This window comes from Pelmatolapia mariae, linkage group LG4, assembly GCF_036321145.2.
Source record: "Pelmatolapia mariae isolate MD_Pm_ZW linkage group LG4, Pm_UMD_F_2, whole genome shotgun sequence".
Lineage (NCBI taxonomy): Eukaryota > Metazoa > Chordata > Actinopteri > Cichliformes > Cichlidae > Pelmatolapia > Pelmatolapia mariae.
This window is the reverse complement of record NC_086230.1, coordinates 32,824,927-32,844,677: the sequence shown is the minus strand read 5'-3', so window position 1 is coordinate 32,844,677 and position 19,751 is coordinate 32,824,927. Positions and strand designations below refer to the sequence as shown.

At 46.1% G+C, this 19,751-nt stretch overlaps 1 protein-coding gene across 10 annotated transcripts in view; it reads right to left on the bottom strand.

Moving 5' to 3' along the window:
• Positions 1 to 19,751, bottom strand: part of LOC134626544 (RNA binding protein fox-1 homolog 3-like) — a 421,716-nt gene that overhangs the window by 16,299 nt on the left and 385,666 nt on the right. For 8 of the 10 annotated variants that reach the window (XM_063472459.1, XM_063472454.1, XM_063472456.1 and 5 more), the window contains 8 exons: positions 16,660 to 16,713; positions 12,583 to 12,675; positions 11,808 to 11,868; positions 11,675 to 11,728; positions 6,656 to 6,788; positions 5,389 to 5,428; positions 3,037 to 3,095; positions 494 to 572 (listed from right to left, as the gene is read on the bottom strand). In XM_063472459.1, coding sequence (XP_063328529.1) covers positions 494 to 572; positions 3,037 to 3,095; positions 5,389 to 5,428; positions 6,656 to 6,788; positions 11,675 to 11,728; positions 11,808 to 11,868; positions 12,583 to 12,675; positions 16,660 to 16,713 — 573 coding nt within the window. The remainder of the gene's footprint in view (positions 1 to 493; positions 573 to 3,036; positions 3,096 to 5,388; positions 5,429 to 6,655; positions 6,789 to 11,674; positions 11,729 to 11,807; positions 11,869 to 12,582; positions 12,676 to 16,659; positions 16,714 to 19,751) is intronic. The other 2 variants (XM_063472462.1, XM_063472464.1) reach the window with 1 other exon arrangement.

The window sequence follows — 19,751 nt, the reverse complement described above, 5'->3', positions numbered from 1 at the left end:
CATCTTTTCAGGTTCGGTTTGACTGAATGGGGGGGGGAAACAAAAAGAAGATGATCTGTCGCACTCGGGAGCAAGTTGAGCGATGTAGGATGAAAACAAAGCTTGGAAATGTATCTGTTATGTAACATGTAAAGCTCGTGTTGAGAGAGGGAGAAAAGAAAAAAGACTGCAGTGATCACTCATTCTCATTTCAGGAGGAACTTGTGTCAGATCAATAGTGCATGAGGTGAGCTTGCGTGGCATAGCAGAAGTTTATTGCACTTAATATCTGAGCCAATTTCCACATGCCAGGGCTTCACAGTACTGCTCAGTACTGCCCACTAGGGTGTGCCAGATAGCATGACAAAAACCCGAATCGATTAATGAACAACACGTAAATAAAAACCAGTGACGACTGAAGTCTCTGGTCTTTATTTTGGAGTGTGTGTGTGTGTGCTGTAGCCTGTGTCATGGAGGGTGCAGACAGGAACAGGCGGTGCGCTCATAGACTTACCATGGTCCCCACACTGTATGTGGCTGCAGGGCCAATCGTGTGGTGATAAGGGTCTGCTGTTGCATAGACTCTGCCATAGCTGCACAACAGGGGACAGAGAACGCGGTCATTGATCTATCATTGACGAGGAGAGAGGAACATTTATGCATGCTTGTTTAATGCTCAACCCCTCAAGTAAACCCTTTCAAGTCTCTAACGCAATCAATTATTTCCCTCCCCGGCCTCCTGGGCTTCCTGCTTTATACAAGGTGGTTCAAAAAGGGGAGTTCAAAGGTTGGTGAATTATACTTGTCTTTTCATTGTCATCTTGATTAGCTGGGTAGAATAGGTAATGAGCGGAGGGAGGCAGAAAAAGAAGGATGCAGAGGAGAGAGCAGAGTTGGTGCTGGAGGGCTCGCTCTCTCACCCTGCTCTTGTTTACCGAGGCTGCACACTGGGCTCACGCCCCTGTCTTTTCATTGTTGCTGGTTTGGAACTAATCCTTCCAATTTCCTTCTGAGACAGGACAAGATGTGTGCGCTTTATTTATTTATTTATTCGACTTCACATATTCCTCTATTTACTTTCTTTTTTTTTTTTTTTAGCTCTTGCTTGCAAATGAGGGTCTGCAAGGAGCAGATAAGGCACACCCAGCCAAGGACTGAGGGCACCAAATCAACCAGGAATTAAAAAAAAAAAAAGAAGTGGAGAGAGGAGGAAATTCTCCTAAAGGAGACAAGACGTACGACGTTCACGCCTTTCGTACGAGATGCATTGAGTTATATAAGATCTAAATATGGCGCGGCCCATTCGAGTCCGTCTGCACCCAAGGTCAGCGAGCAGGACGTGAAATCGGAAAGGCTGTCTCGGCTCCTTGGGGAGGAGGCCCGTGCCGTGAGATGGTCAGGGGAAGTCTCCGTGGTCCTCTTATCTTCAGTGAGCACTGAACCCCACAGGCCCTCTAAGGCTAATACATCTCCAAAATGACTCTCACCAGAGTGGCGCCGCTGACGAACAGCAGGTCAAACCACCCCGCGCAATGTCACAGAGCCGACTGGAAGCTAGCAGGATCTCTACAATGTGACTGGCTCCTGTGAAGGCCTCTTTGATTCATCAGCCTCGCCTGTACCAACTCTCTTTAGTTACTTAAAGGGCTTTGGTAATGCAGCCTGTGAGCGGTGTGGGCTTTTCGGATAATAAATGTTTCATATTTTGCAGGGTTTCACACGCCTTCCTCAATCCCGGCGACCTCTTTTTTTATGATTGGCTGACGGCTCCACGGTAAAGTCTGATAAGGTACGGCTGAGACAACACCAGCAAACCCTTATTGATCCAGTGGGCATGACCGCTTATTCAAAAGGAAACAAACAGACAAAGCAAAACAAACAACTTGGGGCGAATTATATTAAATCTCAGAGAAAAGTATAGGCAAGAGAAACACGAATTAAATCACTCGGAGAGGAAAAAAAGCCGCTGTCCAATTTCTGCTCTCGCAGAGCGCGGCTGCTCATAATTCGAACCGCGGCGAGGCCTGATAAATCTTACATTATCGATATGATCTTCAGGCTCTCAGGCAGGGTGTACGTTATCACAAGTGACATGCTCAATCCTTCCCAGATTAGATTCCCAAACCGGCCCACATCCCGGCTGACAACGGCTTTCGGGGCCGAAATGAATCAGCGACGCCTCCTCAAACAGAGCACACCTGAACCAGAGTGACATCACTCAGAAGTGATAGAGTTCCCGCTGGTCCATCTCTCCGTCTCCCCACCTCCCCTCCGCAGACCCGAGGCCATTAATAAATACCGCAGTGATATACCCACTCTCCCCTCACAAGCGGAGAGTCACGACATATATCACTGCTTTTCTCATCGAGTCCAACAAGGTTAGTCTTTTTTTTCCGTGCGCGTGTGTGCTCTTTAGCTCCGAGCTAAAAAGAATATAGCGGTTTGCCTAATAGATAAGATAACTCGAGAGGAAGAAACCCAAAATAACCCTCCGCAGAATATTGTAAATGCTGCCGGAGCAGCCCCCATTCATCACACGCGCTCTCCTACCATCACGTCTCCTGTAGATATGATCATTTTTGGTGGGAAAACACTAATTATTTAAAGCTGAAGCCCACCCTTTGCTACTCCGACACAGCGATGGCTGCATTTATGAGATTTATGAGGACATATTTAGAGGCGCACTCCTTTTTCCTTCTCTCAGTAATTTCCCCTGTTTCACAGCCTGTGGGATCAACTTGTTGCTTTAAATCAAAAGTTCTCGGGAGCCGAGTCGGACACATCGGAAACATGTCCATGTTTTTACTTTAAATTCAGCATTTTCTCAACAGCTGCTCGTGGAGAAAAAAGAAGCCTGTGCCTGCTCTGCAATGCATTTCTGTTTCTTTAAGCACTTGAGAAGTGAATGCTAACGATGGCTGAAGTCAGAAACACGCAAAATAGTCTCAATATTCCCAGTTACAGCCAATTAATTAATTACTTTATGGAGATTTTTGTCTTTAAAACCCCTCAAATGACATACAAGAGAATCAGTCTTATACAATCTGAGACCCTCACCTGTCACTGTAAGCAGCGGTGGTGGTGGGTTGGGCAAATCTGTACGCTGCATAGCCACCCTGTAAAAGAACAAAAAAATACCACCATATTTAATCAGTGATTACCTGCGCAGACAAAGGTTAGCTCTCAAAGACACAAGAAAACAACGACTCGCGCACACACAGCCTCAAATTGCCTTAATGGTTAAATGTCACCACGCAGTAGTTTGCTCATCTGCTCACACTCCCCGACTGCAGCCTCCCCGTGAGACACCAGAGGGTGCTGTTTGATATATGGTGTGTTAGGCAGGTGGTGGCAACAAGAGAATGAATGATGTTCTGAGAGGCAGCGCGTTTAGGGGGAGCAAGTCATTGTCGCACCGGAGGCTCATCCGAATCGCAGCAACGGAGGCAACGTGAGCCAACTCCCCACATTCAGCCCATTTTTAGATTGAGGGCGCGCCGCTGCTCCGTAATTGAAGATCTCCCCCTTTTTTTTTCCTTATACACGACCCCCCCGGCTCACAAAAGAAGTAAGAAGGCAGAAGACGGTCGGACCATTGGGGAGTCAGGACCGCTGTATTCATTTGCCAGAATGGGGAAGGAATTAAAGACCTCATTGTGGAGTGCTGCTATTACTCTCTTTGAAAAATGAAGCTGTTCTCCCACTGTTTTTCTATTAGTGCCAGTGGAGTGTGTGCCCATCTGTGTCCATACGGTGGATAGGTGGCTTTTAATAATGCATGTTTTCATTTATTTTTAAACTCAAGGGGGGGGGGGTGTCCGATGCAGAGCGACATCGCGAAGTAACGGTGAGTCGGCCGAGGTCGCGGGTGCAAGCGAAATCGGGGCACCGGCCACGGCGATCAAATTCCGCTCCTTGATGTTTACCAAGGGGACAGGAAGTCACAGCAATTGAAGCGGATGACTTCCTGTGGGACGGTCATGCCTTGGGACTGTGTTGATTACAGCAACAGCCTGAACAAACACGGAACAATAAATCACTCTCCCACATTGTCAAATCCTGCACGCAGCCGCGCAGCACATTTTTTATTTTGTCATGGGGAATATGTGGGTGTGCATTCATGTGTATGCGTGCCGTGTGTGTCTATGCATGCATATGTATTAGCGCATGCCACGTATGTGCATTTATATGTGCATGCGTTTGTTTCCCCCCCTTTCTGCTAATGTATTAGCAGAAGCCTTGACAGAACAGCTGGCTGCTTTTGACAGCACGCCAGTGTCCACTGAATGATTGTATAGGACACTGAGGGCTGTGGGACGGCTCCCTCTTGGTCACTCGAGACCTGCACATACTCTCAGCCAGTCTGAAGCAATGCAGTGGCCATTGCCAAAACTAATGGCAGTAAAGCACCAGGGGCCGGCCTGACGGTTTGAGTGATGGACCGACCTGGCCAGGCCTCGGTCAGGGGACATAGCTGTGTAGGACTTAGCTGGAGGTGGCTAAATGAGCGTGAGAGACAAACAACATCGCTCAGAGCACAGCCCGGGTTTCTTCCACAGTGGTGGGTGTCCCTACAACAAAAGCCGGTGAAATACGGCCCTATCGTGCGGGCTGGTGTGTAAGTCATAGATCACTTGGGTTTAGCATTTCATTCCCAGACACCGGTCTTTGTCAGGGTGAAAGTGAGAAGGAACTGTCATTGCTGCTGCTGCACAGACAGTCATCTCACTGCGGTGGAAAAAAAAAAATCAAAGGGACAAATTACATTCCTCGCAAACGTTTGGACTCGTGTCAAAGTGGGGCAGCGTGGTAATTTCAGCATTATCTCCACAGAGTCCACGCTCTTCTCTGTCAAGGGCGAGGTGCAGCAGGGCCGGCCCCCGATGTGACCCTGCCTGCACGGACAGCTCCAGAGGGACAGTTAATCCCTTTATCTGCGGCTTCTCTTATCTCCCACTTGCTGATGGCTGGGAGGAACCGGCTCCACTCAGGCCTGCGCGGACCCCCTGGGGCAAGCAGGGGATATCCCAGCCAAACCCTGGGAGTGAATGCAAAAACACCAGAGAGGTAACAAGAAGAAAGAAAGCTGGCGGGGCGGCGGGGGGGGGACTTAAAAACCTCCAGACAAATCTAAAGGAATAAATGACCTAACTTGACATGGGACACTGAGTCAGGGTCTGCCTCTTTGCCAAAGTCTGAGATCATAGGAAGAAAAGAGGGAGAGGAGGGAGGAGCTGAGGGGGTTTTAAATTTTGTTGTTGGGTTTCTTGGCACAGTAGACAGAGGCCTAATCGACGCCGGCTTGGCAGCGAGGCTGGGGGCTGAGGAGATCACGTTTTTGTCTCCAGGGCTGGGCTTCTTGTCTGTTTTACTTCTGTTTCATCTAGAAGAAAAGTCAACTGTACTTACATAGATCTCTGCACCGTAGAAGCCATCTTGGTACACCACCCTGTGAACGTGCGAAACAGGAAAGCACAGTTAGTTGATTTGGACTGCATCCGACCCCACCGACTCTCAGCCTTTGCCAATTTTCCTATTTTGACCATTTGCAGGTCTGTGGGGTCAGCTCTTAGCAGCTTTAGCTCGCTGTACCACAAATAATGAATGACACAAACTGAAAGGTGTAACAGTTTCACATCCCTGTCCAATTTTCTGCTCTGGTAAAATTGTTTGTCTTTCCAGTTGCTGCAGTTGCTATCAGGAGGGCTGGCGGTGGAGAGGGAGGACAAAAGAAGGCAGTGAAGGAGCTGCGTCACATGACTTGGCTATATAAATCAACCGGCTGCCATCAGCAGCAAAGGGGTCCCCGAGTGGGAAGGAGGGGAACGGGGATGTGGGATTTCCAGTCTCAGCTGCGAGTCCCACCGCACTAAGACAGATCCAGATCTAATCACAGATAGACAGCTATGGCGGGGCAGCGGCCAGCCTCCGTCAGACCTCTCCCACGGCCACACAGACCAGCGCTGATAAGAGACGAGCGCGAGGCAGGCCTGCATAAAGCCAGGAGATCAGCACGGGCCCCGGTCACAGTCCAGTGAGATCTGACTGGTAATACACTATCGCAGCTCTCACCTTGACTTTGTCAGTTACTCCTTTGTCAACACACGCTGTGCAAATGTAAGGACAGGCAGGGTTCGGTTATGTATATCCGCAGATACCAAAGTTCTCTTCAGACATGTGCGTAGATAAAAAAAATATGTAAAATTACAGCAGCAGTGCTGCCTGGCTACGTGAGACAAGCGGGTTTCCTGCAGGAGTGCACGGTCTTGAGACGCAACAGAAAGATTTCTTTTAAATTACGACTAGAAAAGCAAAGTTTGGGCATAAATTCAATCGCAGCATGAACAGCTCCAGCGTGTGCACTGTTGGAGCAGTCTTGGGTACAGTTTCATTCACTCATACTGCAGCGTGAAATCTAACCAAACGACAGCTATCTATATAAAAAGTGCTCGTTGTGCCAAGTTCAGACTACACAGTATCAGCCCAGTTACGGCCTGACACTAATGATGTCGTGTGCTACTTTGCATCAGGAGAAACAGTCCACAACACACATTTTGTCTTGATGTCTGAAAGAGTGTATAAAAGCTAATACTCTCAGCTATGAAAAGACAAAACTTATCGTACCAGACAAAAATATCGTGCAACCCAAACTGGGCCTCGGAGGGTCAGTACTCACGCTCCGTAAGCTGGGATTGGTGGTGGAGGTGGAGCTGTGCGGAATGTGTTGTACACAGCCCGTCCCCGTCCCCGCAAGTGGGCACCCCTATAGGCCACCGTAGCGCCTGTGGCAGGGTAGGGAAATCCTGTTACTATGGAACAAAAACACACGAGAAGAAGAGAAAATGACTTTCAGAGAACATCCTCGACTTGGCATTGCTTACCTTATGACAGAATACATTAGAGAGAGACGTGTGGCACTGCTTTCCCTATGACAGAATGCATTATAGGGAAGACAAGGAAACAATAGATTTAATCTTTTCTAGGTGCGCCTCATCGAGCACTCTCCCCTTTCCCAGCTCGCTGCTTTGTGCCGTACTCAGCAAGGATCCACATTTGCTGTACGCATCCTTTCCCGATGCCTGGTGAGGGGCAGCCTTGAAGCCGGGCAGGTAATGGATGCAATACCACTAGTTTCGCACCACGGCTTTTGCATAGTTTAGACACAATGGGCTAGCAACAAAGAGCAGCGGGAGGGTGGACGGGGTAGAGGTAGAGGGCGTTCCTCGGTGTCGGGTGGAGACAAACAGGCGGTAAAGGTTGTTGAACAACTTGACTAGACGTTCTGAACTTCCCCGAGGGGAAATGGAGCAGATGGGCAGGACAGCCAAGTCCCAAACCTCAGCATGACCCCCATCTCCAAACCCATCTGGGACCATCTTTAGCCAATCGCACAGCCACATGCTCTGTCCTCTGCTGATGGCTACCACTGAATGTGAAAAGGGTCAGTTGGGGTGAAAGGCTTCGGGGTGATGAGTAAGGGTTGGTGTGACGGTGCGACAAAATAGCCACGGTCGCAGATTAGAGGACAGCCGATGTGATCGTCAGCTCTCCACTTAACCTTCAATCGGTCCACTGGCTGTCTGATTACAGGCTGTGGAGGTGCATACAAACACACTGATCTCTAGACATGATTAAGCTGGCCTCTACTTTTCCAGCAATTGTAATTCCCTCACTGCTCCCTTCCCTCTGGTCTTCGCCCTCTCTCCCTCCCCCAACGTCTGGTCCATCACAACACAGTCAGCCCCGTTATTCTTCATCCCCAGAAACACCCCTTTGTCACCCTCTCCTCACCTTACTCTTCGCCTTATTCATTTCCACGACACGCTTTGGATGAATTCATCACGGACCGCTTCACTTTCCCCAATCAGAGATCACTCTGTGATGGGGAGCTGTGGAGCTCGAGTCTGATTTGGTTTGGTGGGATGACACGGTGCCTCGGCTGGGGTAAATAATGCGGGTTAATAACACGCATCCGGCCTGTTTCAGACGACCCACCAGTCCCTCGCAATCTCCGACAAACTAGACTACAATGAAGATCCATGGTAGCTCGTAGGTATGTGCTGCTGTATGGGTTTGTGCCTGGGGAGTGACAGCCTGATGGTACTCTGCCGTGTGCAGCGCTAGCCCTGCATTTGGTCGAGACCAGTGAGCACCCTAATGAACGATGCTCACCCTAGCCTCGCTGCTTCAATAAAGCTGACAGGGAGACAGATTAGTGGTGCTTTTAAAAACACAGAGAGCCCGGTTTAATGTCTTCTGCCATTAACATCACGCTCCATTAGTGGGTCCGCACACATATTCAAACTTTGCGTCTCATTTGGCCAGGTGACGCCCACACATCACCCGCCCACCAATGTGCGGGGCGCTTTGTTTGCTGCCAACACACCCGTGGACGGCCCGGACTGGGACGGTGCCCCCTTTGCCTCCCGGGTGATTTATAACGCTGACCTTGACATTTAAATTAGTCCCTCCTTTTTTTGGAGCAGTGGACATCTGAGCGCGGCCGCTAAAGGGCAAAAACAATCCTCGTTGATAGTTTTCGAGGTGCGTTGCCCTCTTCTTAACAAATCGCCGCTGTTTCTGGGCTCCCACAAAGCCCAATTGCTTCCTTCTCTTTTTTTGAAAATTTGTATGCAATATGCATGCGGTGATGTATGTGAATGTAAACTCATAATGAGTTGGCGATAGGCTACACTGCTTCAATAATAACCCATAAATCAAAGGCGCTGTCACACCTTGGTAAGCCCATGAAAAGCAACAACAGCAACAGCGTATGAGAGCGCAAACCTGGTCTAGCCACCAAAGTCAAACACCCTTTCCGGGAGGGGGGCTGGAGAAAATATGAGTTATGCGCTGAAGGGCGGCGGGGTCACGCTGCACCTCGTATGTCATATGTGTCAACTTGAGAGAAGCTCAATACCTGCAGAGCCAGTTGGACCCGAGGTAATCCCGCTCTGTGCCAATGATGGGGTCATAACCGGCTCCCATAAAGAAAGATCTGATTTTCCACAAGGTTGATCTCTCTAATACTTCCTGCTCAAATACATCGGGCAATGAGCACTTAATCCACGCACTGGGGACCAAAAAAACAGCTTAATCTAATCAAGAGTCTGGAGCTTAATTATCCCCCTAAAGTACACTCCAACAATGAGAGGATCTGTCTACATATGTTAAGATGGCAATTAGCCTTTCTTTTCTGTCATTTACACAGCTGGTAGCTTTTCACGAGTCCTCAAAAAAGAAGAAAAAAAAAAGAAACCTCCACCTTAGTCGCATAAAATATGAACTGGTGAATGAAAAGCTACTCATCTCCTGTCTTCCTGGGAATTAGCTGCCGAGAAGAGTCTCTTTGCGTTAGTCTGAGGAGAGCCGAGCCATATGAAGGGATTTCTAAGTGACAGCTGTCCATGGTGCTGAAAACATCCAGCACAAGTTTGCCAATTGCAATAAGATGAGCTAAGAATGCAATATGCACGGGATGTGCCGCTCACCCCGACGAATGATGTCACATTAACAACAAATAACGTAAAACAGAGTCCCAACATTTGTGCTGTTTTTAGCTACACACCTACTTACTGCATCTGTATGGATGGAGCCAGACTGTCGTCATATTGTATTTGGATAGCAGAGCACAGATTCTGGGGCTTGTTCTACAAAAGTTTAGCGCTCACTAACACAGGATAAAAATGAGCACTGGTACTGGATGCCTACCAGCTACCTCACACTATGATTTGTGCCACAGCCATGTGCTATTGCCAATCCCTCCGTCTGACTGGGAACCCCACTGCCATGCCTCTTTTTCTCTGGACCACACCGCTGTCCTCTGCAACCCCTTCAGCAGGGCTCCATGGGAGGTTTGGGTATTAGGTGGCAACGGAGAACACGGACCCATGTTTGGAGCTGGCTGCCAGTACCCTACCGAGAACCCTCCTACCCCCTCCTCCACGCAGAGGAGGAGCCAATCTACCCTGGAAGAGGTTAAGAGCGGGGAGCCGGTATGAGGCTCTCATCCGTCATTCTCCTGAATGGGTTTTGAGGACAATAAACCTGTAGCGCCAGGACGAATGGAGACGAAGTGCGCTGTCACCGAGCCAGGATTTATGGCTACCAATTTCACTGATCTCCTGCACAGAAATGAGGACTGATAAACAGTGATTAATCGCCTTTATATCCCATTTTACTCCCACCAAAAGTATATTAACTGTAGCTGTGATGATTTTGGAAAATGTCCTGAATGTGGTCATCATTTTTTTTTCTTTTTTTAAAGGAAGAGTAGAAGAGGAATGCAACAGTCAACAAGCTGGTCAGAGTTTGTTTTTTAGTGAGTTAAAACAGCCTTTTGCTGCTCATTAGGGAGGTTTTGTTTCAAAAATGTATCTCTTATTTATGTTTCCCATCTTCCCAGCTGGCAAGCATATGTTGTCGTTTAGGCTTGGCAAACTCCAGCGCCATGTCAAGACGACTTGAAAAATTAGCAGCCAATAAATCACCCAACCCCTCCTGCTTCCCCTGCCTGGAGTGGTGGACCACACTCCCTCTGATTTATGAGATGATTTGGGAAGTGTGTGTGTGTGTGTGTGTGTGTGTGTGTGAGAGAGAGAGAGCAAAATGGAGAGTGTGTGGATGGAAGAGGGGACATGTATTTGAGTCTGTGCTCTACATAGGTTATCTATTTCTGTGTGCTGGAGTGCTTTGGTCTGAGAAGCAGGGCAGGTGTTAGCGTTGCGCGTGGATATGGGTCAAGTGAAATTATTGTTTACGTAAGTTGAGACTTACTTAACGTCCCGATTTTCAATTTAGAGAAAAGGCGCCACGTTTTTTGTGCCTGAGCGTGCAAGAAGAAGAGGGACGAGCGTACGTTTGTGTGTGTGAATAATTATCGGCAGAAGATGTCGAAACTAAAGGAATGTTGGTGGGGGGAGGAGGAGGAGGTGGGGAGTGGGAGGCGGGGGAGGGGGCGAGGGGTTGGGGATGAAATAAAAATGATAGATGACTGCTTTCTGTCATGGACAGTTATTTAGAGGTTCGCCGTAAAGCTGTCCGGGGAATGAACAGATTTTAGTCTAATGAGCAGAAAGGAAAGCCGTTAAAGTGGCGCGATGTGCTCAGCACTTCTTCCAAATGAAATAGTACCATTTCCCCCTCATTAAAATGCAAAGGGTTCATATAACATACAGCAATAAAGCTGGCATGTTGAGGCAGAGAGAGATAGGGAAAACCCCACTGAGCTCATCTCATTCCTCCATTACTGAGACCAGAAGGAATAGCGGCCTTCGACAGGGTAGGTGCCAACAATATCGCTCACTCAATCTCCTTTATTCGGTTAGCTCTGTAAAAGTCAATCTGGCGCACTTGGCAAATCCATCCACAGCAGCAGCCTCCACAATCTGATAACAGTTGCAGGGGCGCTTGCTCTCGAAATCATTTTTTTTCAGCGTTACAGTTGCACACCGCGCAAACAATGGCTCAGGCTCCCTCAGCCACTCAGAGAGGCTTGGATCATCCACTGCTTATCTGAGCCACTCTCCGATTCACTTTGATTCGAGGGGAATTTCATGTTCAGTAGGTTCAGGATGAACCTGATTGTAGAAATTCAGGGGTCAGACTGGGACAGACGGTGGCTGATAGCGGCCTCGGGTACGGTGCGATGCATACAGCGGGAGGTGGAGAGAAAAACACTGAAAACAGCTCTTACCGGCATACAGTTCAGGACCGTAGACAGCTCCGACCACTGGATTCAGCTTCCAGCCTGGCGAGAAGACCGAAAGAAAAACTTGACTCACAGCGACGACTACGAGCGAACTCTTATCGTTTAGTTTGCCACTCACCGTTCGTGTACGGGTTGGCCACTTTTTTGTTTGTCATCACTCGTGCTGTCGCGTTGTTCACCTGTTCCAAGCAGCAAACACAAAGCCTGTGATTACTGACCTTTACATTTACCATCCGCGTATCCACGGCGAGCTATAAGCGAGCAGCAAACCAAGATGAATAAAGACGGATTCATAAAATAAATGATTATGTAAATTTGTTTGTAGCACTTTAGTGTGATTGAGTTTTGGTTCGCCCTTTCATGAATTTATTCATCATTTCAATTTTCCTACAGATGATTATATTACTGGAAAGAGAGGGAAAGCATGCACCAATTACCCACAGGTATGAATAATAATAATAATAATAATAAAAAAAAGCATCCTCAGAATTGGTTGGATAAACAAATGGATTCCAAAAGCAAAACACAGACAGTGCTTTGATTTTCTTCTATTGACCTGATGAGAACGGCCGAGTGCGGGCTCGGCTCGTCGTAAACAAGAACAGAATTAGAGCAGGCAACACTAAACGGTGGCGATAGGGGAATGCACGACTGATGGCATGCATTCACTCTGCGTTGTCAGGTAATGATGGACAACTGGTGTGTCCGGGTTGACATGTATGGATCCCACATTCTGCCGAGAAGGATTTAAACGCACCGTTATGCATGCATACATTCAGGCACCACACGCACAGACAAAGCGGCCGCATGCTTATGCAGAGGTTTATGGGTAAGTTGAGAAGGCAGCAGGCAAGCAGAAGAGAAGATGAGAATAAAGGGAAAAATGAAAGCACCTCTATTTTGCGTCCCTCTACGATTGTACCGTTTAGTTTCTCCCGTGCACGATCAGCATCTGTGCTTGTTTCAAAAGTTACAAACCCAAAGCCCTGAGAGCACCACGTTAGCCATTGGTAGAGAGAAAAAGGAGAAGGAAAAGATGGACACACACACACACACAGAGGAGGAAGAAAAGGGAAGGGAGGAGAAAAGGGAGAGAGAGGTGAGAAGACAGGAGTAGGTGAGCAGCAGAGTCGAGTTGTAAGCAGCCAGATTAATTAGAGGCAGTTAGTGAGGCGTCAGGAAACAGCAAACAGAGAGATCCGAGGAGAAGAGGATAACGGTGACATGACCTCACACAACAACACCAACAAACCTGCCTGCTTTACCCAATTAAACAGCACAGCACCGGTGCCATGGGTGAATGTCAGGAAGCAGCGGCTGCCATAATAGTCGTATAATTATCTACACAACTTCAGCGGCACAGCCGCCGTCTCCCTTTGAAGGCGTGGGCAACGGCAGAAGGAGTGAGGATGAATTCTCTGAACAGACACGTTAAGTTGATCTCTGGCTATTTCTTATTCACTGCACTAATAGGTGGGCCATTTTATGGAGGCGAAATTACACCGGCTCATTGATGCAAAAAAAAAAAGTGAATGGTGTCATTGCAAATATGCTCCTCTGTGATAGAGAAGAGCTCCAATATTGACTTTAAACCCTGACCAAAATATACCCAACCTTTCCAAACTCACTCTCTCTGCCTGCCTCCCCTGGGGGGTTTGTCACTTCCTTGAGTTATGTGGACTGGGATACTGGACTCTCTATAGCGCAAGCATTAAGATATTCTGGCCAAACAAGTCCCATTCCTGTAGTTTCTATATATACTTATAGAGGTATAGGCTGAGGGAGAGAGAGCATGGCCGGCGCTGCCTGATAATTGCTTGAGGATGTAATACATGTGAGAGATGGCGAGCGGAGTGATCTTGTATGCATACGCAGGATCTCTGGGCTGCTATTTCTAGCATAAATAACACGCGACCTGTCCTTGGGGAAAGAGAGATAAAGAAATAAATTCAAAAAAGGAATTGAGGGCAAAATTAATCCTTTGGACATTCACCCGACTGTGGTTACCCCCTCTATCTTTTTTTTATCATGCACAAATAATTAGCTTACAAGAGCACAGAGTGGAGCCACCATTTTTCAAAGGAGACAAACATATTGAATGCAAATTGCCAAAGCTTCATAGGAAATAGATTGTTTATTAATGGCCTGGTAGGTTCATTATATAGCACACAGAGTGCAAGAGGGAGAGAGGCATCATGGGTAATGGCTTTGTAGGGCACAAACAATAAATGCTTGTTACGGGCGGAGGAGACCGGTTTATCCGGTGCTCAATCTTGTCTGGCAGAAGGGGCTGAGTGCAGCAGCGTCGCCTGGTTCCGGGGCTCCCTGCACGCCTGTATACGAGCCCAAAGTACTCCCAGGTATGAATGGGAATCAATAGCATTCATGCCTCAACACCCAGCCAGGGAGCCTGTCGCCTTTATGAATGGAAAGCTGTGGAGCTTAGTACACTCTATTAAATGAACAGCTGGATGAGTAGCTCTCGGCTGCTCACACCTCCGCAGGCTTCACCTGTCCTGCTACGTGGTTGGGAGACTGATACTGCAGTAACGCATCAACGCTGTGGCCATTTTTCTGGCGGCTGGTTGGTGTGTTTACGAGTACAAATTATCTTTGAGACAAATGTAGAAATGATCCAAGGTGTTCAAGTTCACAATGTTGTTTAAGGAGGCGCAGCTTGAATTATAAGCAGTATTTCTTATTTTCTGTACAGGTGACCTTTAAGAACACTGCTGTCTGCATTCTGCATTTTTCTTTGTCGACAAATTGTACAAAAAGACAAAACTAAAATATCGTGCTTCCCTGTATATCCCTTTGCCGTCCATGAATTATTAAAAATACATCACAGAGTCACCGCAAATAGCCACTGCTTACACATACACTGCTCTGCTACTGGAGATTGTCACCTGAGCACCAGGTCTGCTGCTGAAAATAGTCCCTAGCAGTAGTATTTTACTTCCATTTAAGTCATGTTTCCTTTCAAAAACATCTTAAATAAGGGTTTTGACCCAGGTTTGTGGCCTTTTTTTAGTTGTTTTGTACTTTATTTCCTCTCACTATAAACTTCTTTGCTGATGATACTGTGATATATGCCCCAATCTTGTTACTGATTCAGACTTCTAATGATGTTTTGCAATTACTGCAGCCTCCTTTAAAATGCCTACCAACCGTGTCGCATTCTCCACCTTGGTATGTGACTCTACCTGTCCTAGACTTTAAATGGCACTTACTGAGTATGTACAGGTATCAGCATGTTAAATTAAATCCATAGGTTGTTAATGTGTAACTATACAAATGTAAAGTAGGATAAAATTATAGTATTAAGTTGTGTTTAAGAAATACAAACAAACAAAATGTCTAATTTTTAAATTCTTCTACTAGTTTCCAAAAACACACAGAGCACTGTGCTCTGTAAGCATTTCTAGGCACTGGCTTTAACCACAGAGTAATCTCTATTATCCAGCCATTTGTCAATAAACTTGAATCTACACATTTCTAATGAGGAGCATTTCTATCATTGCATTGTAAGTCATCTGGGGCAAAAGCTTTAAAGAATTTTAGTATTTTTAATATAACTTACAACAATTAAGTTAGCTAATGTAGCCTATTAGCCTACTGTGCATGTTAACCAGTTTTTACACATATATAAAGCACAGGCAGTCACACTCTATGAAAACATTTTGTGCTTGAAATTCGAGCTCAATTAAAGATTTATATTCAACATCAAACCAGCTTTCTTATATCGAATCTACTCGTAAACACAAACTTCCACAGCCTGTCTTAGACAATCGACATATTCAGTATTGTTCTGCGGGCCCATCAGCACTCCAGCAATTAAACCCTTCATCACAGTTTTATTATTTATCACACTTAAATCTAATTAAACATTCCCATGCACTACTCTGGGTAAAAAAGGTTTCAGGTACTGCAAACTAACCTCAAACCGGAGACCGACATTCCCCTTAGAGTTCCTAAAGCTTTATTATCTGATGTTTTTTGCTGCTGTTTTTATTAATTCCTTGTTTATTGTGGTGTTCTTTTGTTTCTGCCTGCTCATTGTGTTCCTGTTAATGTTTTTGTTCTCCCTTGAAAAACAGATTTTAATCTCAATGAGAATGTCTGAATACATTAAAATTAAATTTAAAAAAAAGAAAAAAGATAATGGCCCAATGTATTGCAGAGGTGTTTTTTTCTTTTAGAATAAAGTTTGTATATCCTTCTTTTAAAGACGTTCAACCTCGGCACAAACCAGCAAGCTGCGACCCGAGTGCCACAGAAGTCAAAGAGCCGAGAAACACCGCCAGTCCTCATCCCAGCAGTTTCTTTAAAATAACTTGTGGCCAATAGATGAAGCTCTTTTTGCCCAAAGTTGGACAAGTGTGTTAAAAGTAATAGATGTAAGAAAAAAGGGGAACGTCTACACAATCTTAAGCTTCAGTTTAATAATTCAATTCTCTTGGAGGCAGCGTTTCGATCTGCAGGTTCTTCTCCAGGCGTGTATTTTCATAAACGTGGTATTAGCCTTCAAATTCATTTTAACTAAACTACATTTATTTGGTAAATATCACAAAGAACTTTGTTTTTCATCCAGTCTGAAACAAAATGATAAACCTGAATAATGTAGGACCTTTTCAATCAATGCCCAGGCTTCAAAGAGGACCCCCGTCTCTAAACAAGCAGTTTCAATTCCATATGCTGGAGGACCTGCAGCCTGTTGCTGGATTAAGTGAAATGTGAAACAGCTCAATAATGAATTGATTGACAGGGCTAATGATTCACAACTTGGGTGAGAGCTGCAACAAACAACAAAAACAATAGGGAGAGAGAGACAGGAAGGCAGTGGATGCAGCTCTCCAGGACCAGGCTTAGAGACCACTACTCTCAGCCAATGTACACACTACACTAATGCCATCATTAGGAAACAGAAGAAGTACATGGTAATGAAGCAGCTGGCGTTCTAGTTCACTTACCTTGGATCCTCGCTCATTAAAGATAATCTCCACATCTAAAATCTTTCCAAATTGCTGCAGAGAGAAAAGAAAAAGAGAAGAGCAGAGAAGAGATGGAGTTAGAAAGCCTCGCTGACTAAATTCATGAGGACGACGACCGGAGAAAGAAAAACCATTAAGGCAATATGGAAATGTTACTTTTGTGAGGAAATGGTGGTCAATTTGCATTTGTTAGCTCAGCAAACACTTCTTGAAGCTCGCTGGCGTGGTTTGAAAGGAGAAGCTGCTGCTGCAACGCGTCTCTGCACGTCTATCGATACTTTACGAAATGAAATCACAGAATTCGTAAAAGTACTTGATCTGTGATTACGTGGCAGTGTTTATGATGTAAGTTTGCTCGCCTGTTTCGACACAAAGAGAAGAGCGGCATCAGACGGTATTTTGATGTCGTCTTGAGACGCGGACCCCGACACCTCCGCGATCACCTCGGGGAAACTTGCTCCTTCGAGTCTTGTGAAGAGTTTAGTTGATTATTTCTACCTTTCTCTCCGTTTATAGAGCCTCCCTCTCTTCTATTCTTTATTCTCTCATCCTCTCTTTGTTTGTGTGCTCTCACAGTCAACAGGACCTAAGGGCCGGTCCCCGGGGGTTAACACGCTGCAGCCTTTCGATTTTAACAGGCCTGCCTTCGGATCATTAGAAAACAGAGGAATGAAAGTAAACTGTAAGTTCCTCTAATGAGTGGAGTGAGAGCGACTTTTAATTGCTGTCTACAATGGCTGTATTATTTCATTAAAAGTAATTACCCTGTCAAGCGGTCCGCGTCGCCTTCATTTCAGCACAACAGGGAAGAAATGGGCCTTTCCATGTGGTCGACACTCAATGGGAATGGATGGATCGTTTGACTGAGCCACTAATAGGGGTTAGGAGGAGCCGGCTATTATCTGGCTGGAGTGAGTGGAGTGGACTCCAGGAGATGAGCGTTTATAGGTTCCCTCATTTCAAAGAACGCAGCAAGCTCAACACACCAAGTCACCAAGCCAAAAACAGGCTTTGTCATTCAAATCCACCTCTGTTTCTACAGGGCGTGTCCTCTCCCCTATGCGTCTGCTCATGTTGAAACTAATTCTATAGATCCTAGACGCACATCTGCTTCATATGGCGCTCGGCTCCATTGATTCGAATGGGGAACGTTGGCTCGATCACGCACGCAGGCATTTATATCCCAGCGTGATGCCCCTTTCTCGCCTGAGAAGACAATGCTTCCCCCACGCAACGTGCAGATGCTAATTGTTTTAACCAAGCGTAATGGGCTTGTGGCGTCGATTAATTAGTTTCAGAGGAAGTCATCTTTGTGGATTTCCACATGGCGCTGGGGACTGCTCGCTGCTCACCAGTGATCTCATGCACTTCTATTCCCACCCACCTACTTGCTCTCAATCTCTCTCTCTCTCTCTCACACACACACACACACACACACACACACACACACACACACACACGGGGAGAAACAGCTGCATCAGCAGCCCCAATAAACAATAGCTTCAATGGGAGGAGTCTCCAGAGGGAGGACAAGGGAGAGACTGATGTCATCTAGGAGGCTGCAGCTACATGCATCCATCCATAGATTAGAAAAACCATCCAATATCTGTATGAAAATAAAAAAGCATTAAGAGAAGCATCGAATGATGATACTGGGGGTTTGCATGTTTTATCTCATTTATCAAACTCGTTATGTTTCAATTATGGCTTAACTGGAGCAAATCATTCCCGTGCTTTTGAGACATTTGAATGTTTTTATTTGGTTTCGCATTTTTTTGTACATCAGTTCAGTGGTAGCACACTTTTGAAATTAAATATAATCTGCCCTCAGTACATAATGGGGTATGGTGACTGGGCAAAACTATTAGTGACTGATTGAACACATCTGCAGTTATTTTTTTATTTTGCTGGTTTTGTGTTCTGCTTCCTAATTACAGTGCAATTACTCAATAGAGCCACAAGAGGGAGTCTACTTTGTTTTTTTTTTAATTGAGCTAGATTGGAGAGTCGTGCATAGACACGATTAACAATGTCGTGTTGTTGTCCTGTCTGTGTTATGTAAACAAAGCACCCGTGTGGAAGCCTGCTTCTGAATAAGTTCAGGGCTATCACGGAGCTTATGCTACGTAACCAAGCTGTTTGTTGGTGGGTTTTCATCAACGCTACCATGTTTCAGGATGTGCACCCTAAATATTTACGGATCAGACCAGAATTAAAATAGGATGGGAAATGTGCCAAGTAGTTGCAGCAAACAGCTCCTTGTTCAGAGGCTGATCGTGCAACACCTCCAACTTCTGGGCAATCACTTTTGTTCACATTGGTGATGGCACAGGTTGACCGGTGCAAGGCATCCTGTCTCCAAACAAGAGCGCTACGACTTGGACTGATTGCCGACAGCTGCGTCACTGAGTTTCTGTTTCAAGGTTCTGGCTGAACTCAATGCAAGTCGTTACTGTGTTTTCTGTTTAGTGTGAACGTCTGTTTTCGCCAATTTATTCATCGTATTATCACAAACTGATTGCATGTAATTGCCAACCTGACCCCATTCAGGTTAGCAGTTAATTGGGGTCAATTCCCAACTTGAACGGCCAGCTTCAATTGCAAACTGATAACAGACTGACACGGTCTTATTGCATTTTTATCAGAGTCTTGATGCATGAATTTGATGACGACAACAGACTTCAACAACTGTCAGAGATGGTGTGTGCTGCTGACCATTTCAAAGGGAATGACACTGCACCAAGGTTTTGTGGTAGTGTGACTGTACCAATAAGAACATAGGTCGTGCGTGTATGTTCAATAACAGGGCTGTAACTTGACTCTTGTGTGCTTTTCCATTTATTTTCTTTGTAAACCACAAAATAAGAGGCTACTCTGAAACAGCTCTGGCTAGACAGCGTCTGTATTTTAAGAACACTAGTGTTTTTGTCTTTCTGCACTTGGAGGATTTTTCTCTGCATGAAGTGATAATCGACTATATTTACTAGACCTCAAGCTTCCAAGTGTGGAAGCAACAAACAAGATTGAGGGCCTTGTGCCTCCACCTTTGATTAGCCTGAATATCTTTAAGC